This window comes from Acyrthosiphon pisum, chromosome A3 (assembly GCF_005508785.2).
Source record: "Acyrthosiphon pisum isolate AL4f chromosome A3, pea_aphid_22Mar2018_4r6ur, whole genome shotgun sequence".
NCBI classification, from domain to species: domain Eukaryota; kingdom Metazoa; phylum Arthropoda; class Insecta; order Hemiptera; family Aphididae; genus Acyrthosiphon; species Acyrthosiphon pisum.
In genome coordinates this window covers 20,433,663-20,452,294 of record NC_042496.1, presented here as the reverse complement: position 1 = coordinate 20,452,294, position 18,632 = coordinate 20,433,663, and the positions used below count along the sequence as shown (strand labels likewise).

At 38.1% G+C, this 18,632-nt stretch overlaps 1 protein-coding gene across 1 annotated transcript in view; it reads right to left on the bottom strand.

Moving 5' to 3' along the window:
- LOC100158676 (neurogenic protein mastermind) overlaps window positions 1–18,012 on the bottom strand; it is a 25,857-nt gene extending 7,845 nt beyond the window's left edge. Inside the window, exons 1-2 of the mRNA XM_008189589.3 lie at window positions 17,545–18,012; window positions 16,613–16,986 (exon numbers count right to left, since the gene is read on the bottom strand). Coding sequence (XP_008187811.1) covers window positions 16,613–16,846 — 234 coding nt within the window. The 5' untranslated portion in view covers window positions 16,847–16,986; window positions 17,545–18,012. The remainder of the gene's footprint in view (window positions 1–16,612; window positions 16,987–17,544) is intronic.
- Window positions 18,013–18,632: the final 620 nt, after the last annotated feature.

Here is an 18,632-nt window from a genome sequence, read left to right as displayed (position 1 = left end):
TAATTTATATTATGCGCGCACAACACTTGTGTACATATTATATTAGTACGCCGCTATATTTATAATAATATGATATTATTAAATTATTTCAAATCGAAATTTGGCGAAACGGTACACTACGGAATTACACTTTTTTTAGCGTGTATTGCGTCCGAAAAACGAGAAAAACATAATCATCGACTGGTGGCACCTGTCTTGTGGAAATTTATTATTTACACGCACGGCGATTGTAACATTATTGATATTATTATTATTTCTTCTTCTAGAAATGTCATATTTCTATTATTATTATTATTATTACGAGGGCTTGTTGAATGCACGGTGCACACTGCACACGCACGCAGACAGCGCTGCACACGCAGACGGACGGACGGACAGAAAACGATGGTGGTGACGAATAACAATAAAAACGAACGCCGCGTTATTGTATTATATTGAAGGGGATGTGTGTGGCGGAGAGTGAGCTGCAGCTGCGGATATTCAATATTGGCACCCTTTGACCCCCACCTATTAACGAGGATAATATGTGTGCACACAGAGTGCCGCCGCCGACGACGACGAAGACGGGTTGCCGCGCGCACGATCGCTCTGTATACAGCGTGTCGGTCCCCTTCCCGTCGGCGTACCAATATACGGAGAGAGCGCCGCGCGCGCACGCATACAATACTGCTACGGGTACAGTACGCGCGCCATAAAATACGACTATAATATATTATAATAATAATAATAATAACTCACACACACACACACATACGCGCGCCCGTACGCGTAATAATATATTATAACGACGACAAAGGGAATACACGTACACACGCGCACGCGCAGATATTATATGGTACACCTCTTCACCACCAAAGTCCGAAGAGGGTACCTCTATAATATATTATACTATTATTTTATTTTACACGGTAAAACCACACACTGACGGTGGAGAAGAGAAACATCTTCGACCGTCTCCGTCGTATTTTGTTGTTTACCCGCGTACGACAGCCGCATACCTGAGATGCAGATGTATAGTATAATTATTTCGTCGTCTACCATCGTACGTATTTCAATCCGACGACGACGGTTTGAGTATGACGTAAATCGACAGATTTCGAAGTATATTTTAATGTTATGGATCGTTTCGATATACCTGTAACGCGCGGTGCGAGAGAATACGGACGACTTGTGTAATAGTTGTGTGCGTTTGCTCTTATGAGCCAGAACATGCGTATTGTTATAACACAATAATATTATTATTGTTATATTGTTTATACTGGGACAGACATTATAGTATAAAGGCGTACAGCCCTAAAAAAGCACAAAATACGAGAGCACTTAATGCACTTAGACCCATAACAAAGACTATAAAAGTAAGCACTAAAAATTGTTTTCTAGTGGCTTACCTAATTAATAACAAAAATAAGCATTTAAAATCAAAACGTTAAATAAGACGCAGACAATACCAAAGTCGATACATACATGTACGTACGGCGTACACTAAAATAATATAAGAAGAACTGATTGTCGTATTGATCAACGTCATTAATAAGAAAATATGCAGAAATAGCTAAAAAATAAATATATATTATGCCTCAAAAATCTAAAAATACGCAAAGATGCAAAAATATGAAACATGAAATTACAGCTTTGGCTTTGTCTCGACATGAAAGACATTTGTTTCTAGTTGGATTTTTTTTTTTACAGATAGTGCAAGACAAATATGCCAATGCTAGAAATCCCGTGCCCTAGTTATTATCATTTATTATCATTATATTAATATGCATAATATAATGTAATGCACTAATGCAGCGATAAACGGCGACCCACTGACAAGCATTGGGTGGGAAAAATAAAATTAAAAACCATTTTCGATTCGATGCAAGTCGTATTTATAATAGGTAATAATATAGTTATTGTTATTTATTTATTCTCGAACGCGATCGCCCGCTTTATTTACGCGCACGATGACGGCAGCGACGCACGCGACGTCATCGGGACTACAACACAACAACGACGGTCGTTCGGCAAACAACTCCGCGGCGGCATCATCGCGAAACACCGTTATCGCCGCGCAAATATGTTTATATGTATATATATGATATACATGTGATACACCGGCCCCGTGGAAATCGTCGGAAACGCACTGAATACTGATAAACGTACGCAATTATTACCATGTTATATAATTAAAATATTAAAATACACATTGCAAAATATGATTGCTATTAATGATTCTAACCTCTATTGAAGCCAATATTAATATAAAATAATACATTATGATATTAGTTAAAAATAGAACAGAAATATACGAACACGTTACCGACAAGAAATGTGTGACGTAGTTGTGTTAAAATGTTATAATTATAATTTATAAGATTAAAAATATATATAGGTACATAATAATATTATATATATTATTATATAGCTACGAAATCGTGAAAATTTTTTTTAAATCAGACGTCTCTTCCGGGCAACTGTTCAGTTTTGCTTTCTCCGAAAACAACTGTTCTTTAAGTGCTATACATCCGTTAATACTACACCGTTAATAATAATAATAGTGATAGACGATAGCCTTTCTAGAAACAATCCGTACGGAAAATTAGTTTATCACCAACGAAATATGAAGACTCGTCGTCCGTCCACACATAAATTTAAAATAGTGCTTACTTTAACGAATATTCTGTCACCCACTTGTTTATCATGTCCTACCACTGCATTTTAGGTGGATTCGTCTAGACGCTGCTCTACATAAAGTGTACTTATTTACCTACTATACCGATTGCATGCGTACCTCATAAGATGCATTTTATATATTATATTTTAATCTTTCATAGAGTTCAAATAATTTAATAAACTATAAAACGATTAAACATATTTAATTAATGAAAAAAAACAGTTCATGATAATAATATCATATGAGAATATAAATGGTTTATTAAACAGTTTAAATTAATATTCTATAAAATTAAAATTATTATTTATTAGGTAGTCATAAATAATTATTTATAATTTTAATCAAAAAAATTTTATTGAAGATTTAAGACGCGAAAACGAGACAAAGTTCAGTCTGAAATAACTAAACGAAATATTAATTTGATTTTACTTAACATTGAATTTTAAATTTTAAAAGGATGCTACCCCATATATTTGTTGTCTCCTCGGTTGTCTCCGTCTTATACACGCAGTACATACCAAATTCTTGTTCACTATTTTTAATAGCGTGCTGTTAGTTTTGATGCTAGAGTGAATTTACATATTATAAAACTTTTAGGTAAAAACATTATCTGTGCTTGAGCGTTTTTTCGAAATTTACATTTTCAAGCAAGTTATGGGTATGAGAAATATCAATAATTAAAAATGCTCATATCTCGCTTGAATATTAAAATATCGAATAAAAGCCAACACTTAAGCACTGATAATGTTAATATCTAAAAAATTGATTATAGGTTAAATCACTCTAACATAAAAACTAACAGCACACTATTGAAACTAGTGAACGAAAATTTGTTATGTCGTACGTATGTAAGACGGAGACAACAAATAGCATCCTATTAAAGGAATATATTCTATGTTACTTTCTGGACACGGGTTACATATTTATATTATTAATTAATATTTCTTAAATGTTTATCAATTAATATTAAGATGTAAGTAAAACGACATTCAATCCAAACTTTAATGGAACAAATAAACGACATGGCACACGATTGCAGCATATAATAAAAAGAGTAGCGTTTAAAATGCGCACGACCCACCTTTCTACGTGTAGTGTTTTGTCAAGTATTAATAGGATAAACGCAATTGGATAAAAAACAATTTTGTTCTTGGAAAAATATTTTTTTAATTATTTTTGTTTTTAAAAATGTCCATAATATTATCTATATAGACAATAAATGTTGATTTTATACGGATTATTGAAATGTTGTCATGCTAAAAACAAATTCCTTGTAGGTATAAGTATATAACGGTGAAATATATTATAAAATATAAATATTTTTTTCACGCAATTGATGACCAGCCGAGCGTTAAATTATTTTTGTTAAGTAGAATCTATTTTTATCAATTTGATTCAAAAAATGAAAACATTGAGAAATGAATGTCCAAAGAAAAATATATTTAGATTTTCTGAAATAAAAACTGCGTTTCGAGTCGAATAACTTTAAAAGTTAATTACATATTATCATATTCATTGATTGGAAACAAAAATTTGCATAATAATAAACTAAATGTAATAAAAACAGTGAACATATATTTTCTATACGTTAAAAAAAGATTTTACCCTACATTCCCGCCCCGAAGTAAACTCATTTGTTTTGGATTCTTTTTAAAGATATTTCCTATTACTCAACAGCCATTAAAAATTTCTTCAGTCAAAATGAATTCGAAACACATTTCATATTATATATATATAAATATACGTAATAACCACTACAACCTCAGTCACCGTCACAGAGTTCACATCAATTCCCCCCTCCAGACCGTGCATTATTATCATCAAACAAACCAACAATTTAATTTATGGATCTCCACAAACACACACCGCATAGATAATATTATATATACGTATAGCTGATAAGACAACGGTGACAACATTTTTCTTTGTCGAAGTCACGTTTATGTTTCCGATTAGATTACACACACCGGGGGATGGAGGGTATCCGCCGACGCGCCGAGAGGAGGAAGAGGAAGAACAGCGCAGCGGCAAGTAAGCATCCTACTCTTGTGAATCCGTTTTCAAGGATCACTATAAAAATAAATCACTATACATTTTTGTGAAAAAAAAAACCGATAAGACTAATGACGCCAACGATAATATTATTATCGATCGGGGCCGGTTGCTGGCAACAATCCGTGTTTACGAGAACACAAGACGTATGAACGAGTGTGTCGGATTTTGTTGTAATAATAACACCACAACTACGGTAGCGATACACACACCGTAAAAACTTGAAACGAGCTTTTTCTTCTATTTCAATCTCGTCATCATCACCTTCGAAGAAGTAAAGTATATAAGTCTACCAATAATGTGAAAACCAAAAAAAAAAAAAAAACATAAGTCTGAAAGAGGACGACGATTGTGCGATGTAACAAAATTGCCAATGAAGAAAGATTGCATCGACTAGTGTCCCGAATTGGGTAACGAAGACGAGCCTATGTCATAATAATTGAACAACGCCCGCGTTCAGGCCAGTGTCGTTGGTGATACTTTTTCGTGTACGGCACTTTTCTGCGACGGCATAATGATAATAATATTTCGTGTTTGTATAATATTGTGAACCATCGAGGTTACGCACAAAAATCGAAGAAAAATAACCTAACCAATTTTTTATTCGAGATGTAATTTTGTCTCATTATTACCGGTGGAATTTTCGACGACGTAGGTGAGGGGAGGGACATAGAACTCGCGGGATTCTTTTGCCGCCGGGGCAGTCTCGCACGGGCCAGACGAGACAATAATATTGAAGCTGCACGCCTCGTAATGTACGCGCCGCCCGCGTATAATATGTGGTTCGTCCCCGCCAGTCTTCTCCCTCTACCGCCATAGCTTGGCGTTCACTACAGCGGTGAAGAGAGATTCTCATCCGGTGACGATGCTTAAGAGACGGAGGAGAATACACGACGACGACGACAAAGCGTCGGCGAGGGAGTATAATAGCGGTAGAGAGAGGAGAGCATAAGAGAGACGGACGGATGAAAAAAAAGCAGGTGTTTGACCCGTAAAAAATTGACCAATGAACACCAACAAGTGAGAGAGGTGAGAAGGTACACAATTTGACCCTCCCCACTTCCACTGACGTTGCAACCAATGCCACCGGTGCAGCGAAAAGGACATACCACACCGGTGTACACTACGGAGGCGATCGCGTATGTATGTGTGTGTGTGTGTGTGTGTGTGTGTGTGTGTGTGTTGAGTGTGTGGACAAGCCGCGTCGTGTACAGGAGGAGCGCGGTGGCAACAACATCGGCGCACATCCTGTGGCACATATTATTACGATCACGAGCAATCGGCTGGCGAGATCGACTCCCAAGTACACAACATATTATATTATAATATTATACACCGCGACACCACTACCTACCTACTGCACAACCGATACGACACGAGCGCGCAGTACGGCCAACAACTACACAGGACGATAATAATGATTGTGTACTTATTTCCGAAACGCGACTCCAGCCAGAATCTATTGACAAGAAACCGAGAAAGCCGAAAAATCATAAAAACCCGAGCACCGCACATACCACAACCACCGACGACGGTGGTGGTCGTCGTCATCGAAAGAGGGTGGCGTGCGTTCGGGGTTGTAAATAGGTACGACGAGGGAGTTTATAAATAGCGCCGTACAGTTGAGAACCACTGGAACAATATTACATTATATTATTATGGTGTACACACACACATCACATATTATTATGTATAATAGTAATAATAATAATAATAAATCGTACGCGCGCTATACCGAAGCGGACACGGCTGCCGTGGAGGGGTTACGCAAAGAAGTAGACAGTGTGTGCATGTGTGTGCGTAGTCTGGTGCCCGCGTGTAATAGCGGCGGCAGAGTGACGGACGGTCGGAGAGAGAGTGATGGAGCGAGCCGACCGCGCGCGCGGAGGGTATATAATACCGATCCAAAAAACAAAACTGTGCCTGCACTGCGGCGAGGCACGAGCGCTATTCGTACAGTGTTACCGCGGGCCGCGAACCCGATGACCGTGCACGTGCGGGCGGCGGGTATCAACGAGAACGCCGGCTGTTATGCGTGCACGATAATATTATATCATACAATATTATTATAGTGAAAAATATGATAATATTATAATATCATAACAATATATCGTACGATATTATGGTGCGGTAATATTCTCCGGTCGCGCGCGCAGGTGGTCCGGACGCGACGACGGTACCCACCGTCGTACGTATTATTATGATGATGATATTACGTGCGTGCGTACGAGACGATTTTTTTTTTGTTCGCGACCACTGCGACACCCACCACCACCGGAGCATTATATTATTATTATTACGTATATGGTATATAATATTATATATGATGTGCGTTATTATGTAAAGAGCATGACATTTTTTAGAAGAGCTCTGGTTGCTCAAACGTCCGGCGCACACAAACACACACACACACATACACACGATGAGACCAATTAAATGAATGAGTAATAAAAAAAAGAAAAAATAATATAATAATAAACGGCCCGCAATGAAGAGGAATGCAAGTGTGTGTATGTGTGTGTGTGTGTCTGCTCTGTTGATGAGCTTCGCTCGGGCAACGACGTATTATTGGAAGGTAAAATTCCAAGGATCGCTCGCGATCTCAGACCCAGGGTCACAATACGCTCGCGCGCGCGTGTGTGTGTGACACGGTTGCCAGTATATAATAAATGCACGGAGTAGTAGTGTTTAAAAATACTCGATGCTTTTTATTGGAACCATATTTTTTCGCGAACGCAAAAAAAATTGCGCCGATGAATTATTGTAAAAATATTTTGTAACACATAATAATAAGTAATAACATTATGTCGATGGACGGTTGAAGACGACGACTGGTTTTTAAAAGCTTCATAGCTGCGCTCGATCGACGATTATTATTATAGTTTACGACTTTACGAGCTTTAGAAATGTATTTAACTATGAAACATATTATATTACAATATTGAATATTATTATAATTATTATTATTATTATTATTATTAAAAGGCATTCGTTATTGTAAGCTGTCCGCGAGTCTTGACGACCAGTGCGCAAAGCATTCACTCCAAGGACGACAATTATTTAGGTATGCGACGTGCCTTACGCTAAAACAAACATCTAGACGCATAATACACATACAACGTATGTTTCGAGAGTGGCGACACACACACGTCATGGTAAAAACCACTGGCATCGATAGAATTTTCAGAAAAAAACGATAAAATATTTGTTTTCAAGTGCATTATAATATTATATTGTCGTCGAACACAAAGTCCATCCACTGTACGTTACAACATATTAAATTGCTGTAATCAGCTGCTGATGACGTTACCGGGCAAGACTTGTGGACTGTGTACGCAACAACGCTGTTCGACCACCAGCGATCATCAATCGTTTCGGATAACACATCTGCCGGCGTTATCAGTGGATGTCACTCTAGGGATTATTACGGATATACTGAATGTCATATAAAAGGCCAAATAAATAATAATATTTATTAATTATTACCATCGATATTCGAAAGAAAATGGGCGATAACGTCGACCTTATCATACATTTCTCATTATTGTATATATATTAAATAATTTGAGAACAAAATATGAGGACGTGTGTGCCACGCTGCTGTAGACTGTTCTTCTCGTAAGTATTTTCAAACACATCAACGATTTATCGAAAATCGCTTATCTTCTTCGGTTTTTAATTTATATATGTCCGTATTGATGACCATTAATCAAACATGGGCACCGTATGTACCACAGATCTATCTCTCTTCTCTAGACATCCACGGGCACAACACAACCCGACACCAAAGAGAGTCGTTTTCCTTTTCAATTTTTATACCTCTCGTCCGGATCAAAGATCACTTCGCACATAAATATTGTATTATATGCACTTATAGTGAGTAGTGACACAGAATTGTATACTCTCTTTTGTAGCGCGTGCGACTTTTAACCTTGTCCGGATTATCGATAACGGCCTTCAATAAGATAACAGCAATAATATATAATATGTAATAATATACACAACTACTCATTTATCACCATACACACACGTACGTGAGTTATTCTCGGAGACTTCACGGCAGACGAATCTTTACTACTTTAAGCGTTGGTTTACTTATTTATATAGTTAGTAATGTTCTGATATATTCTATAAAAGATATTGGTAAAACTGCGGATCTTTGAAAATGTCTAGTTATTTTTTAGAGGTATCAAAGTTTTTTTTTGAACACCAACATTTTTAACAACTATGGAGGCAGGGGAGTAAAATCAAAACCTAGTGACCTCCTCCAAATAAACTTGTTGTCCAAACCCGACGGCGAAAACGCGTCTCCAAATGGCAAATGCAATTAACTATAATATTATTACACTCGTACGACACACCACAGACGGACGACACATCGCCGGCGGAATATATTAGTAGAAAACAAACGAACAAAATAAAAAAATAACCGGACACACTACAGTATATACCTGTTTGATTATGCATGCTACAGTTTTGGGGTGAACACAAGTTCAAGGTCTTGAGTACACACACATTATATTATCTTGTCTACACACAAAAAAACCTACAAACATCACAATGCGAAGAGACACGGTACCGATGAGTGCGTAACAACGTCGGGTAGCCATAAAACACACACAGAGAGAGGGAGGCGCACACATGAGCGTTATGATGTACGGTATACCTAAGCGTATAGTTTCATGTCAACGTGAATATTATATGGCCGAGGTAACCGGTGCACCGGAAATCGACCGATCCCCTCAAACACGACCATATAACATATATGTATATATTATAGGTATTACAATGCCAAAAGGTGTTTTACGAACCATCTGAAATCATATAATAATGATAATACTCGTCGACGACGACGGTTTTAAACAAATAACAATGATAAATATAATTTTTCAAAGACGGTATTCGGCCATATTTTCTACGCTCTCCCTAACCCCCGCCGGTAGTTGTTACACCGGAGGAGAGTGTATGACACACGCATTCGACGCCGACAAGATCGGGGAGGTCGTCGAAACACCCGTGGATAGTAGTCATAATCGACGAAACATTTTCAGGGGCGACATACGGCGGCGGCTGTTAGGAGAGGCGACGGCGACCGAACACGATCGCATCTGTCCCCTGTCTCGGCCGCCGGTCCTCCACACGCACACACGCTGACGCGAGCGCACACACTATACACAAAACCAAGCTTACTTACTTACTCACTTACTTACGGCTGTAGTATACCAAAACAAAAATCGATTAATTTATTAAATAAAAGGGGGAAGAAGTCCTCTGGAAACGAAACGGTCCGTAAGCTTATTGCTTAAATAACATTTTTACTACGACGATTATGATATTATTATACACGACACGTTAAAAACCATCTGAAGTCGATTTCAATGCCAAAAAAGCAACAAGACGTGAATAGACCGAATTTTTGTGAATTTCTATAATCGTACACAGGGCCGTCTCGTTTACACGATTATCAAAATCCCAGCAGCAGACGAGTGCCAATGGGAATTTATCGATTTTTGTAGACGTCAAACGTCGACTAAACCGCTAACTCCTAAGTACATTTCGCAAAATCGATCAATACCTGCAGTCTCATACAATATTATATATTTATGTGCGTATTAAACATAAAACGGAACAGTTGAGGAAACAAACGTTATAATTTATAAACGTTTACAGTCTACTGATAACGTCATTTTACGCAACGCGTAATAATATCGACCTACAAACGTATAACGCGGAACACCTGTGCACGGCGGGACTAACTAGTAACTCTATTGCTATAATATTATAACGATCAATTTAACTAACAATTTTTTTCTCATTACACCGCGTCGATCTACGGTTAAGATGTTTCATAAATATTTTTCCTATTTTGTATTTTAGTTTGGCTAAACGTCATCAAATCGAGGTGTACACAAGCGTCGAGGAGTACAACACTACAGCGATGATGGCCTGCGAGTCGCGTACCGGTGTGTAGATACCGTTATCGCGGTCGTGCGTTGCTGATGCGACGCAACAACGTTATCGAATTGTCCCGCCAATTGGTTACTATTTAGGTTTACTCATTTAACTCGCATACCTATGTATGTTGTTATAATATGTATAACTTACAACAAACACCCACACACACATTATAAGTGCCGCAGTGGCGCGTCGTAGGATAGCGGTGTGGGGCGGGGTGGAAGGGTGAACGCGGCGGTATTGGCGGCGACATCGCGGACACGCGCGTCCACAGTGTGCGCGCGACGGTGGCGTATACGTACGTCAAAATCACGGTGGCGGCGGAGAGCATGGCCGTACGGGGGCGGCGGCGGCCACCCGCGCGCGCCGGCCACCGATATTACATGAGCGGAACAACACGCTACGGTGGTGGTAGGGGTGACGCTGAACGGGTGTAGGAGAGAGAGAATGAGAGATCGGTATCGATTCGCTGGCATCACCTCCCTCGCCGCCGCGTCACCCCGCCGCCACCTCACCTTTGGCCGAGACCACCACCGCCGCCTCGCCAGCGTACGAATAATCCAGAGGGTTAAACACCCTTGAAACAAACAAATAACCACCACCGACGTTGCCGGGATGACAAATACGCACATGTGTATAATACCGACGCAGTGCGATTTTTTCAAAAAGAATTTTTTTTTTTATGTTTAATTAAAATTGTTCATAAGTAATGTATAATGTAGAAAATGTAAGTCATGACCACGCTCCAAGGACTGGCGCCCACATAAGCAACCCATCCGCCCTAGACTAAGTATACAGTATCGCTCTGCCTCCCGAAGACCACTTAACTTTCTAGTAGAGGCGTAATACTTTTGTAAACGATCGATTTTCACCGGAATCGTAATATAATGATGCACGCGATATTGCGCTAAATCGTTTGTTCAAAATTATCATTACATAACACTCTTATTTCGCGAACATTTTATTTTTAAGAATAACTATTTCTTTACGTTTACGTGTGGATCTCGCTGAAAAATATTCAGTCAAGTCAATTATAATTTATAACAACATTCTACCGTGTGGACCACATTGTGATATGATGTTGTTATTCGAAAATCGGAAAAGTATTCATTATTATTAAAGTTTTTTTGACTTCCTTAAAACAATATCAACCCAGCGCTTTTGACATTCTAACAGTCTCACCTCTCACCACCCTATTACAGAACATACGACACTATAGCGTCAGTATTTGTTCAAGCCCAATATATCATACAAATTCTCATAACGCGATTATTTTTATATTAAGGGCTTTGTTTAGACAGCGGTTATAGATAGTTATGCCAACCCTAAGTTGAAGGACTTTTCACGCTTATACGTCCGCCTAAAATAGGCCGTAGTAATACGTTTAGCGTTTCCAAACGGGTGCCCACGAACAGGAAATCTTGGGAATGCTGCTAAATGATAAGGATTTAAAATTTAAAAACAAAATAATAGAAACCATTATGTGGCAATAATAGCATCGTGGGGGGTCATTAACGTGTGCTAAGAGGAACACGTGCTCACAAAAAGCACATGGGAAAAAGGAAAAACTTGTAGGATATTGATGAGGCGTTTATTTCTAAGCGTTTCAATTAATTCATGTAGAACGGTATCAATTTAAAAGGAATAATAGCAATATTATTGACAATTTCGTTGTTTAAATCGTTATTTGTCTTCTGTTGTTGTACCGATTTAGACTTTCACACGGAATATAACGACCAACACCAACACATCATTCGACAAATAAACGCACGGATTATATCATGACGTCTACTCTTCAACCATCCCAAGGTAACTAGTTATACAATAGTGTTTCAGAAACGAGCACAAGTACAATAACAATATAATAGCCAATTATCGAATATCAGTCTTTAATTATGAGTAGGCAAACCGAAGGAAAACGCAATATTTTCTAATGTTATGCAACGATGCTAAAATAAAAATCGAATAACAGCGCAGTGACGGGCATCGACCACCACCACTACTTACGGGTAGTCGAAAATAACAGTAATAACTAATAAAAACAAGAATATTTAACCAATAATATTGCCTTTAAAATAACAAAATTGGTGACAGATGATATAATATAAGAATGCTGCAAGTTAAAGAATCAGTGGAAAAATTATAAAAAAAAATCAGTATAAACACGGATAATAATTATCAGAAATAAAATACGCGCGGAATGAAGTGACGCGGGGGTGGGGCAATGGGGTGGCGTCGTCGGGGCGCAACTTGTTGCCGTAACTTTGGCGCGTTACGGACGTTCTCGCATCGACGCTCGACAAAAACCGAAAATTCTCAAGGAGGTACAGAAATTGGGGGGGAGGGGCACAAAAAACACGTTGCTCTCATTCCAGTACCACCACATATTTGTGTCCACGCGTCTCCGCGACTCCGTAAACTTGCTCCGCGCGCGCGACCGGAGTCGCGTGGGCGCGCACCTCTTACGTCGCGCGGCCGCCGTCGACGGCCACTTGCGAGCGTTGCGCGCGTCAACGCGTTCCCATACCGGTCGCGGTGCAGTGGTGTGTGCGTGCGAAGTAGTCGTCGTGTGCCGTCGGTTTTATTACGAACCGATTATTACACCACCGCCGCGTTACTAGTGCTGCGGTTGCGGGCGAAGTAACGGCGGCGGTTACGGTTGGTCGTCCGCGGTGGGAGGGGGCACATGTCAATCACAAGCAACGGGATCGCTCGCACGCAATGCATTTCGCCCGTTCGCCGCCGCCGTTAACCGGTTACCTCGCGCGGTCGTCGCGCACAATATTATTATATTATACAAAATGCGTTTGGCGAGCCGCCCGGCCTTGGACTTTTGACTTTGCCACTTTTTTTTTCCTCGAATCGAAAACTTCTATTCTCCCCTACTCGGGCGAGCGCGCGCACCAAAACATCGGTTTCGTTTTTCGCACCACATCGGAAGATCGAATTTAAAATGATTATAATATTTATTTTATAATAATTTATATAATAATTGAATCTATGATAATGAATATAATATTATTGTATAGGTAATAATATGTACACCGCGGAGACGTTTCCCAGAAATAGAAAAAACCCTCGATAAAAATATGTTCGACGAACACACACTGTGATAAAATTACTACAGCCGATAAGGAAAATTACCTGTTATTAAATTTAAGTATAGATTGTTATTAAATATGCGTTGGCGCAAATGTGTTTATGAGCCACCTGCAAGGATGATATTATTATTGCGTGTTTCCTACGATAACAATGGACTAGCGGCGCGACGGTCTTATCGCTAAATAATAATATCGGAATCGAAGGACTGCCGTTAATAAAAACGACGTCGCTGCGCACGTAACCTACAAATGTAGATTTATTAACGTAAACTTACGTAAATTTTTGTTATTCGTTTGCTGTTTTAACCGTATTATAACATAATAGTTATTGTATTATTTATCTCGTACACGAATAATACAATGTATTGTCGTTGTATATTGTATGCGGTCAGATTAACCGAATTCAAATCCAAAAGAGAAAGGGATCGACGTTTGTCAGGTTTATGGTGTTTCTCGATTAGGAAATAATTTATTAATAAAGTACGAAATTTCCGAACGATACGCCATCTGGATGTGAACGTCCGAGTCGCGAGTGTAACTCCGACGCCCGCTCTCTTTCTCTCTCCTCTCGCGTAAACAACAACAGCAAATTCGCGTTCGGGTTTTCCGACGATTGTAATGTTTATTTATTGCCATTAACATTTTCTCGAAACCAAACACTTTTCACAAGTTTAACAAAATATCATTAACGTTTTACTATCAGCCGTCCAAGGGCAATCTGTAAAACGCACAGATAAACTGAATTTCAAATAGACATATTATTTACGTATATTATATTATTATTATAGTGTACATAATAATAGTCACCACTAAACTGCCTATTCCATACCGTTAAACAATCACATTAAATAATTGTATTCCGATATAAATGTATAATATTATTATGTATTACGTACAAATCATACCTATCTCGGTGTTAATTTCTTGGTTGATTTTTTTTTTTTGTCGCAAGTTGTTATCTAAAAAAAAATATTCAAATTGCGCAAACAGTGCGCGACGACGACATCGAGAATTATAATTATTTTGTTTGCAGATAAGCTATTGTGAAAAATGTACTGACGAGCAATTTAATATCAAATACATATATATATATATTATATTGTATGTTATTTAAAAAAAGAGATTGTTGAGCACCAGATGATAAAAATTAAATACAAATTTCCATTCGAACGAATATTACACACGATGCAGCAACGCGCGCATGTCCATTTGTTTTACTCTAAGATTGTGATTTCGTCCGAGCTCATAGTTTCCTTTCACCGATAAGTAACTGTACGGGGCTCAGTTACGGGAGCATTGTTATCCTAACTGGGCCATCTCCACGTGAAATACTTTACTGCATTTACGTTTCGTTTTTATTTTTTTCATATAATTTGTTTAAAGTTTGCAGGACACTAAACGAACGTTCATTGACATCAGATTGATAACCAATGTTTGAAAGTCTGTACATCAAGAGATGTAAATGAAAATTATGTAGATACATAAGGAAACCGGAGGAGTTTACTTTTCCGATAAATATTGGTTTTTACATCGGTTGTGATATGAATATTAAAACAATTTAATCACGGAGAAACTAAGAATGTCGCAGTAACTGTACTTGCAAAATCAAATTTTCGCAATTTCAAATTAAGAATTCAGGAAACTGGCCATGAAATTATACAGTTCATCGATGATTTCATAATAAACAAATAAAGTAGTTTCTTTCTGACAAAAAAAAAATGTTAGTGCTTCAACAAATACTTCATACATTTTGTTCTACTCATTAAAATCACTAAATACACAATTTTTTTCTTCACTGGATGTACCTATTATGCATTAAACCAGGAAAAAACTCTGAGAAATAGCAAAGTATAAACTTTAAATTTATACTCATACTTAAAATCAGTACATACAGCACAAAGATAAAATGCAACACTTTAAAAATATAAGTCATAACTAATCTGATTGATTTTGCATAAAAAATCAAACATCAATAAAGTTGATAAACACCATCATATAATTTTTTTTTTAAATTAGTTACATATTATTCAACTGTTATATTTTCCCTTGCCTAGTTCGTTGACTATCAATAATTCAATTTTATTTTTTTTTGTCTGAGGACTAGGGTAATTGACCTCAAAAAACAAATTCAACTAACTAAAAAAACCAATGTATACTATTTTTCAGTAAAAAAAAAATGTTTGCTTATACTTGGGCAAACATTCATAACTAATTTAATATTAATCTAAATTATGATTTTAATTTCAACAGTGCTAAAAATCCCTATGTTATTTTTTGTATGCAAATATATATTATCATGGATCAATAATTATTATTATGAATTGATAGGTACTACAGTGCAATTTAGGTTTAAATTAAATTGTACTTGATTTTAATACCGTATGATGAAAAATATAGAAATGCTATATTTTTAGATAAGAATTTTATCTGTACTTTTAGCACAACATCAATCATCAAGTCCCCAGAATATACCAACATCAGCAATTATCAACCTTGAAATTGTTGATTATGAAACACTTATAAACAATCGGATGAACAATTCAATTCTGTATCCAGAAAATAATAATTATTTATTAAGTTAAGGTTACTAACCTAACCTAATCTACCTTATATAAAAAAATATTAGAAAATGTTGATAAAATAGCATATGAAAAATATACTAAAAGGAGGCTAGACCAAAATTAAGGATGTACCTCGTACCTAGATAAGTACTGTGGTAAACAAATATAAATAAAATTAACACAACATTTTAAGAATGACAGTTAAATAAATATTTAAGAAATAAGATAATGAAATGCACCTAAAACCTAACTAAAAATATTTAAGAAAATGTGTATAAACTTACCGGCATAGTATTGCCATTTTCCATTGGTTTTTTGTCATTCTTTTTAACATTTCTCTTGGTCTTTGTTTCCATGTATTTCTGTTTGAGCATCAATGTTTCTTGTACATTTTGCTGTTCTGCGAATGCGTTGTTATAGCGCGGAACGCAGTCTTGGTTATGCCTCCTGTACCCTTCCATTCGTCTTTTTAATCTGTCAATAACTGCTTGTCGCTTATGGACAACGACATCGGCCATGCCGGGGGCGGCGGATTGTTGCTGCAACACACCACAGCCGCCCCCTAACAATGCACCTTGGTCCAATCCTTCAGGACCGCAATTCAGGTGGTAGCTCGCCAGTTTAGTAGAATGAATTTGATCAGCTACTCACATTTGCACTAGAACCGACAAAATCAAAATTGTAAGCAAATCGACTATATATTATATAGACTACCATATAGACTTGTAATACTTAAAATTATTATTTTAAAAAAACTTTAGGAAAAATATAAAAAATATATTTTCTATGACTTAATTATTTGATACTAAGATATATTTTTAGAATTTCAAAAACTTAATAGTGATAAGAAAGTTGTGACAAGAAACTTGTAAATAAATGTTGATGGCTAGTGGTTATCTGTTGAGGTGAAAAATGTGTTGAAGAAACTAAGTAAGATTACAGACTATTCAACAGGTATCAACACTAAATAGTAAATAATAAACAGCAATGCAACAAAAAATGTAAAATATGAAACACCATATCAAGATCTTAGACGGATGATGAGTAAGATAAACAACAACTGATAACAATGTACCAGCAACTAGTAACTGCCTGGACAATTAATGATATAAGGTCTATATTTTACGAAATTTGAGCAATACGAGTCAACTAATAATTGGGTAGAGTGAAAATATTTAAATTGACCGTTAAAAGGAATCAAACTACTGATACGCACTCGTCAAAACTTAAAGTGGTCCAGCGGACGGTCGTTGATGATTGCGTCCGTGCTCACGTCAGGTCGACGTACATTGTGATCGGTCTTGGATGGTTCAATGGTCGCAATGATTAATAGAAAATCAATCACCGAGTGCCAAACACACACTCAACACATACACTATCGTTACTGAGATCGAACTTAACCGATCTAAGTCGTCTGTACAGGTTGTCGTCGGTATCGCCACCGATAAACTGTCATTATTATTGTTATATTACGATTATTACTCAAAAATCGTTACGTCCACACAGTCGGTATACGCACCAGGATCAAAAAATTCAAATTAATACAAATCGCAGGACGTGTATTAGATCGAATTCGCGATGAAAATCAACAAATCGCTTGTGCGTGAGGAGGACGGCGGAGCAACATACGGTGTGCCGAATCGAGACGCGTCATACGACTGCCGCCATTGTTTTCAGTTAGGAAACGGACGGACCATGCCGCCGCCGCCGCCGATCAAAACATGTATAAAACATATACACGTCGAGCAGTGTTACCACCCGTCGGCGGCGACCGTACGATACCGTATATCATACGGGTTGATATCCGCGCTCGTCGCATACAAATTGCGTCCTATGCGTTGATACGAAGTGATTATAAATATTTTTGTATCACGGCGTTTACGGCAATACGACAAAAACCCGAAAGATAATCGTCGGCATAAGTTCCGTCGGGTCCGCTTCGAACGCCGTCGTTGAAAGCAAAAAAAAACCGTACGCGGAATTCGTACGACGAACGATGTCGGTAATTTTTCGTCGCCGTTTTTATCGTAGCTCGTGGCGGCCGATAACGTTTGGAATCTCTTGATGGTGGTGGCGGCGGCGGCGGCGGTGGTGATGGTGAATGGTGGCGGTAGTGGTGGTGTCGTGTGTACGGCACTACGGCATCGGCGACGACGACGGGCAACCGGAAATTTCACCAAGTTCACCGCCACCGCCGCCACCGCCACCCGAACGGTCCCAAGTCGATCGTGCGCGCGGTGCAAACGCACACACACACCGGTGTCGACTATGGTCGTTGGTGGGTAGGACGGATCATCGGCCGCG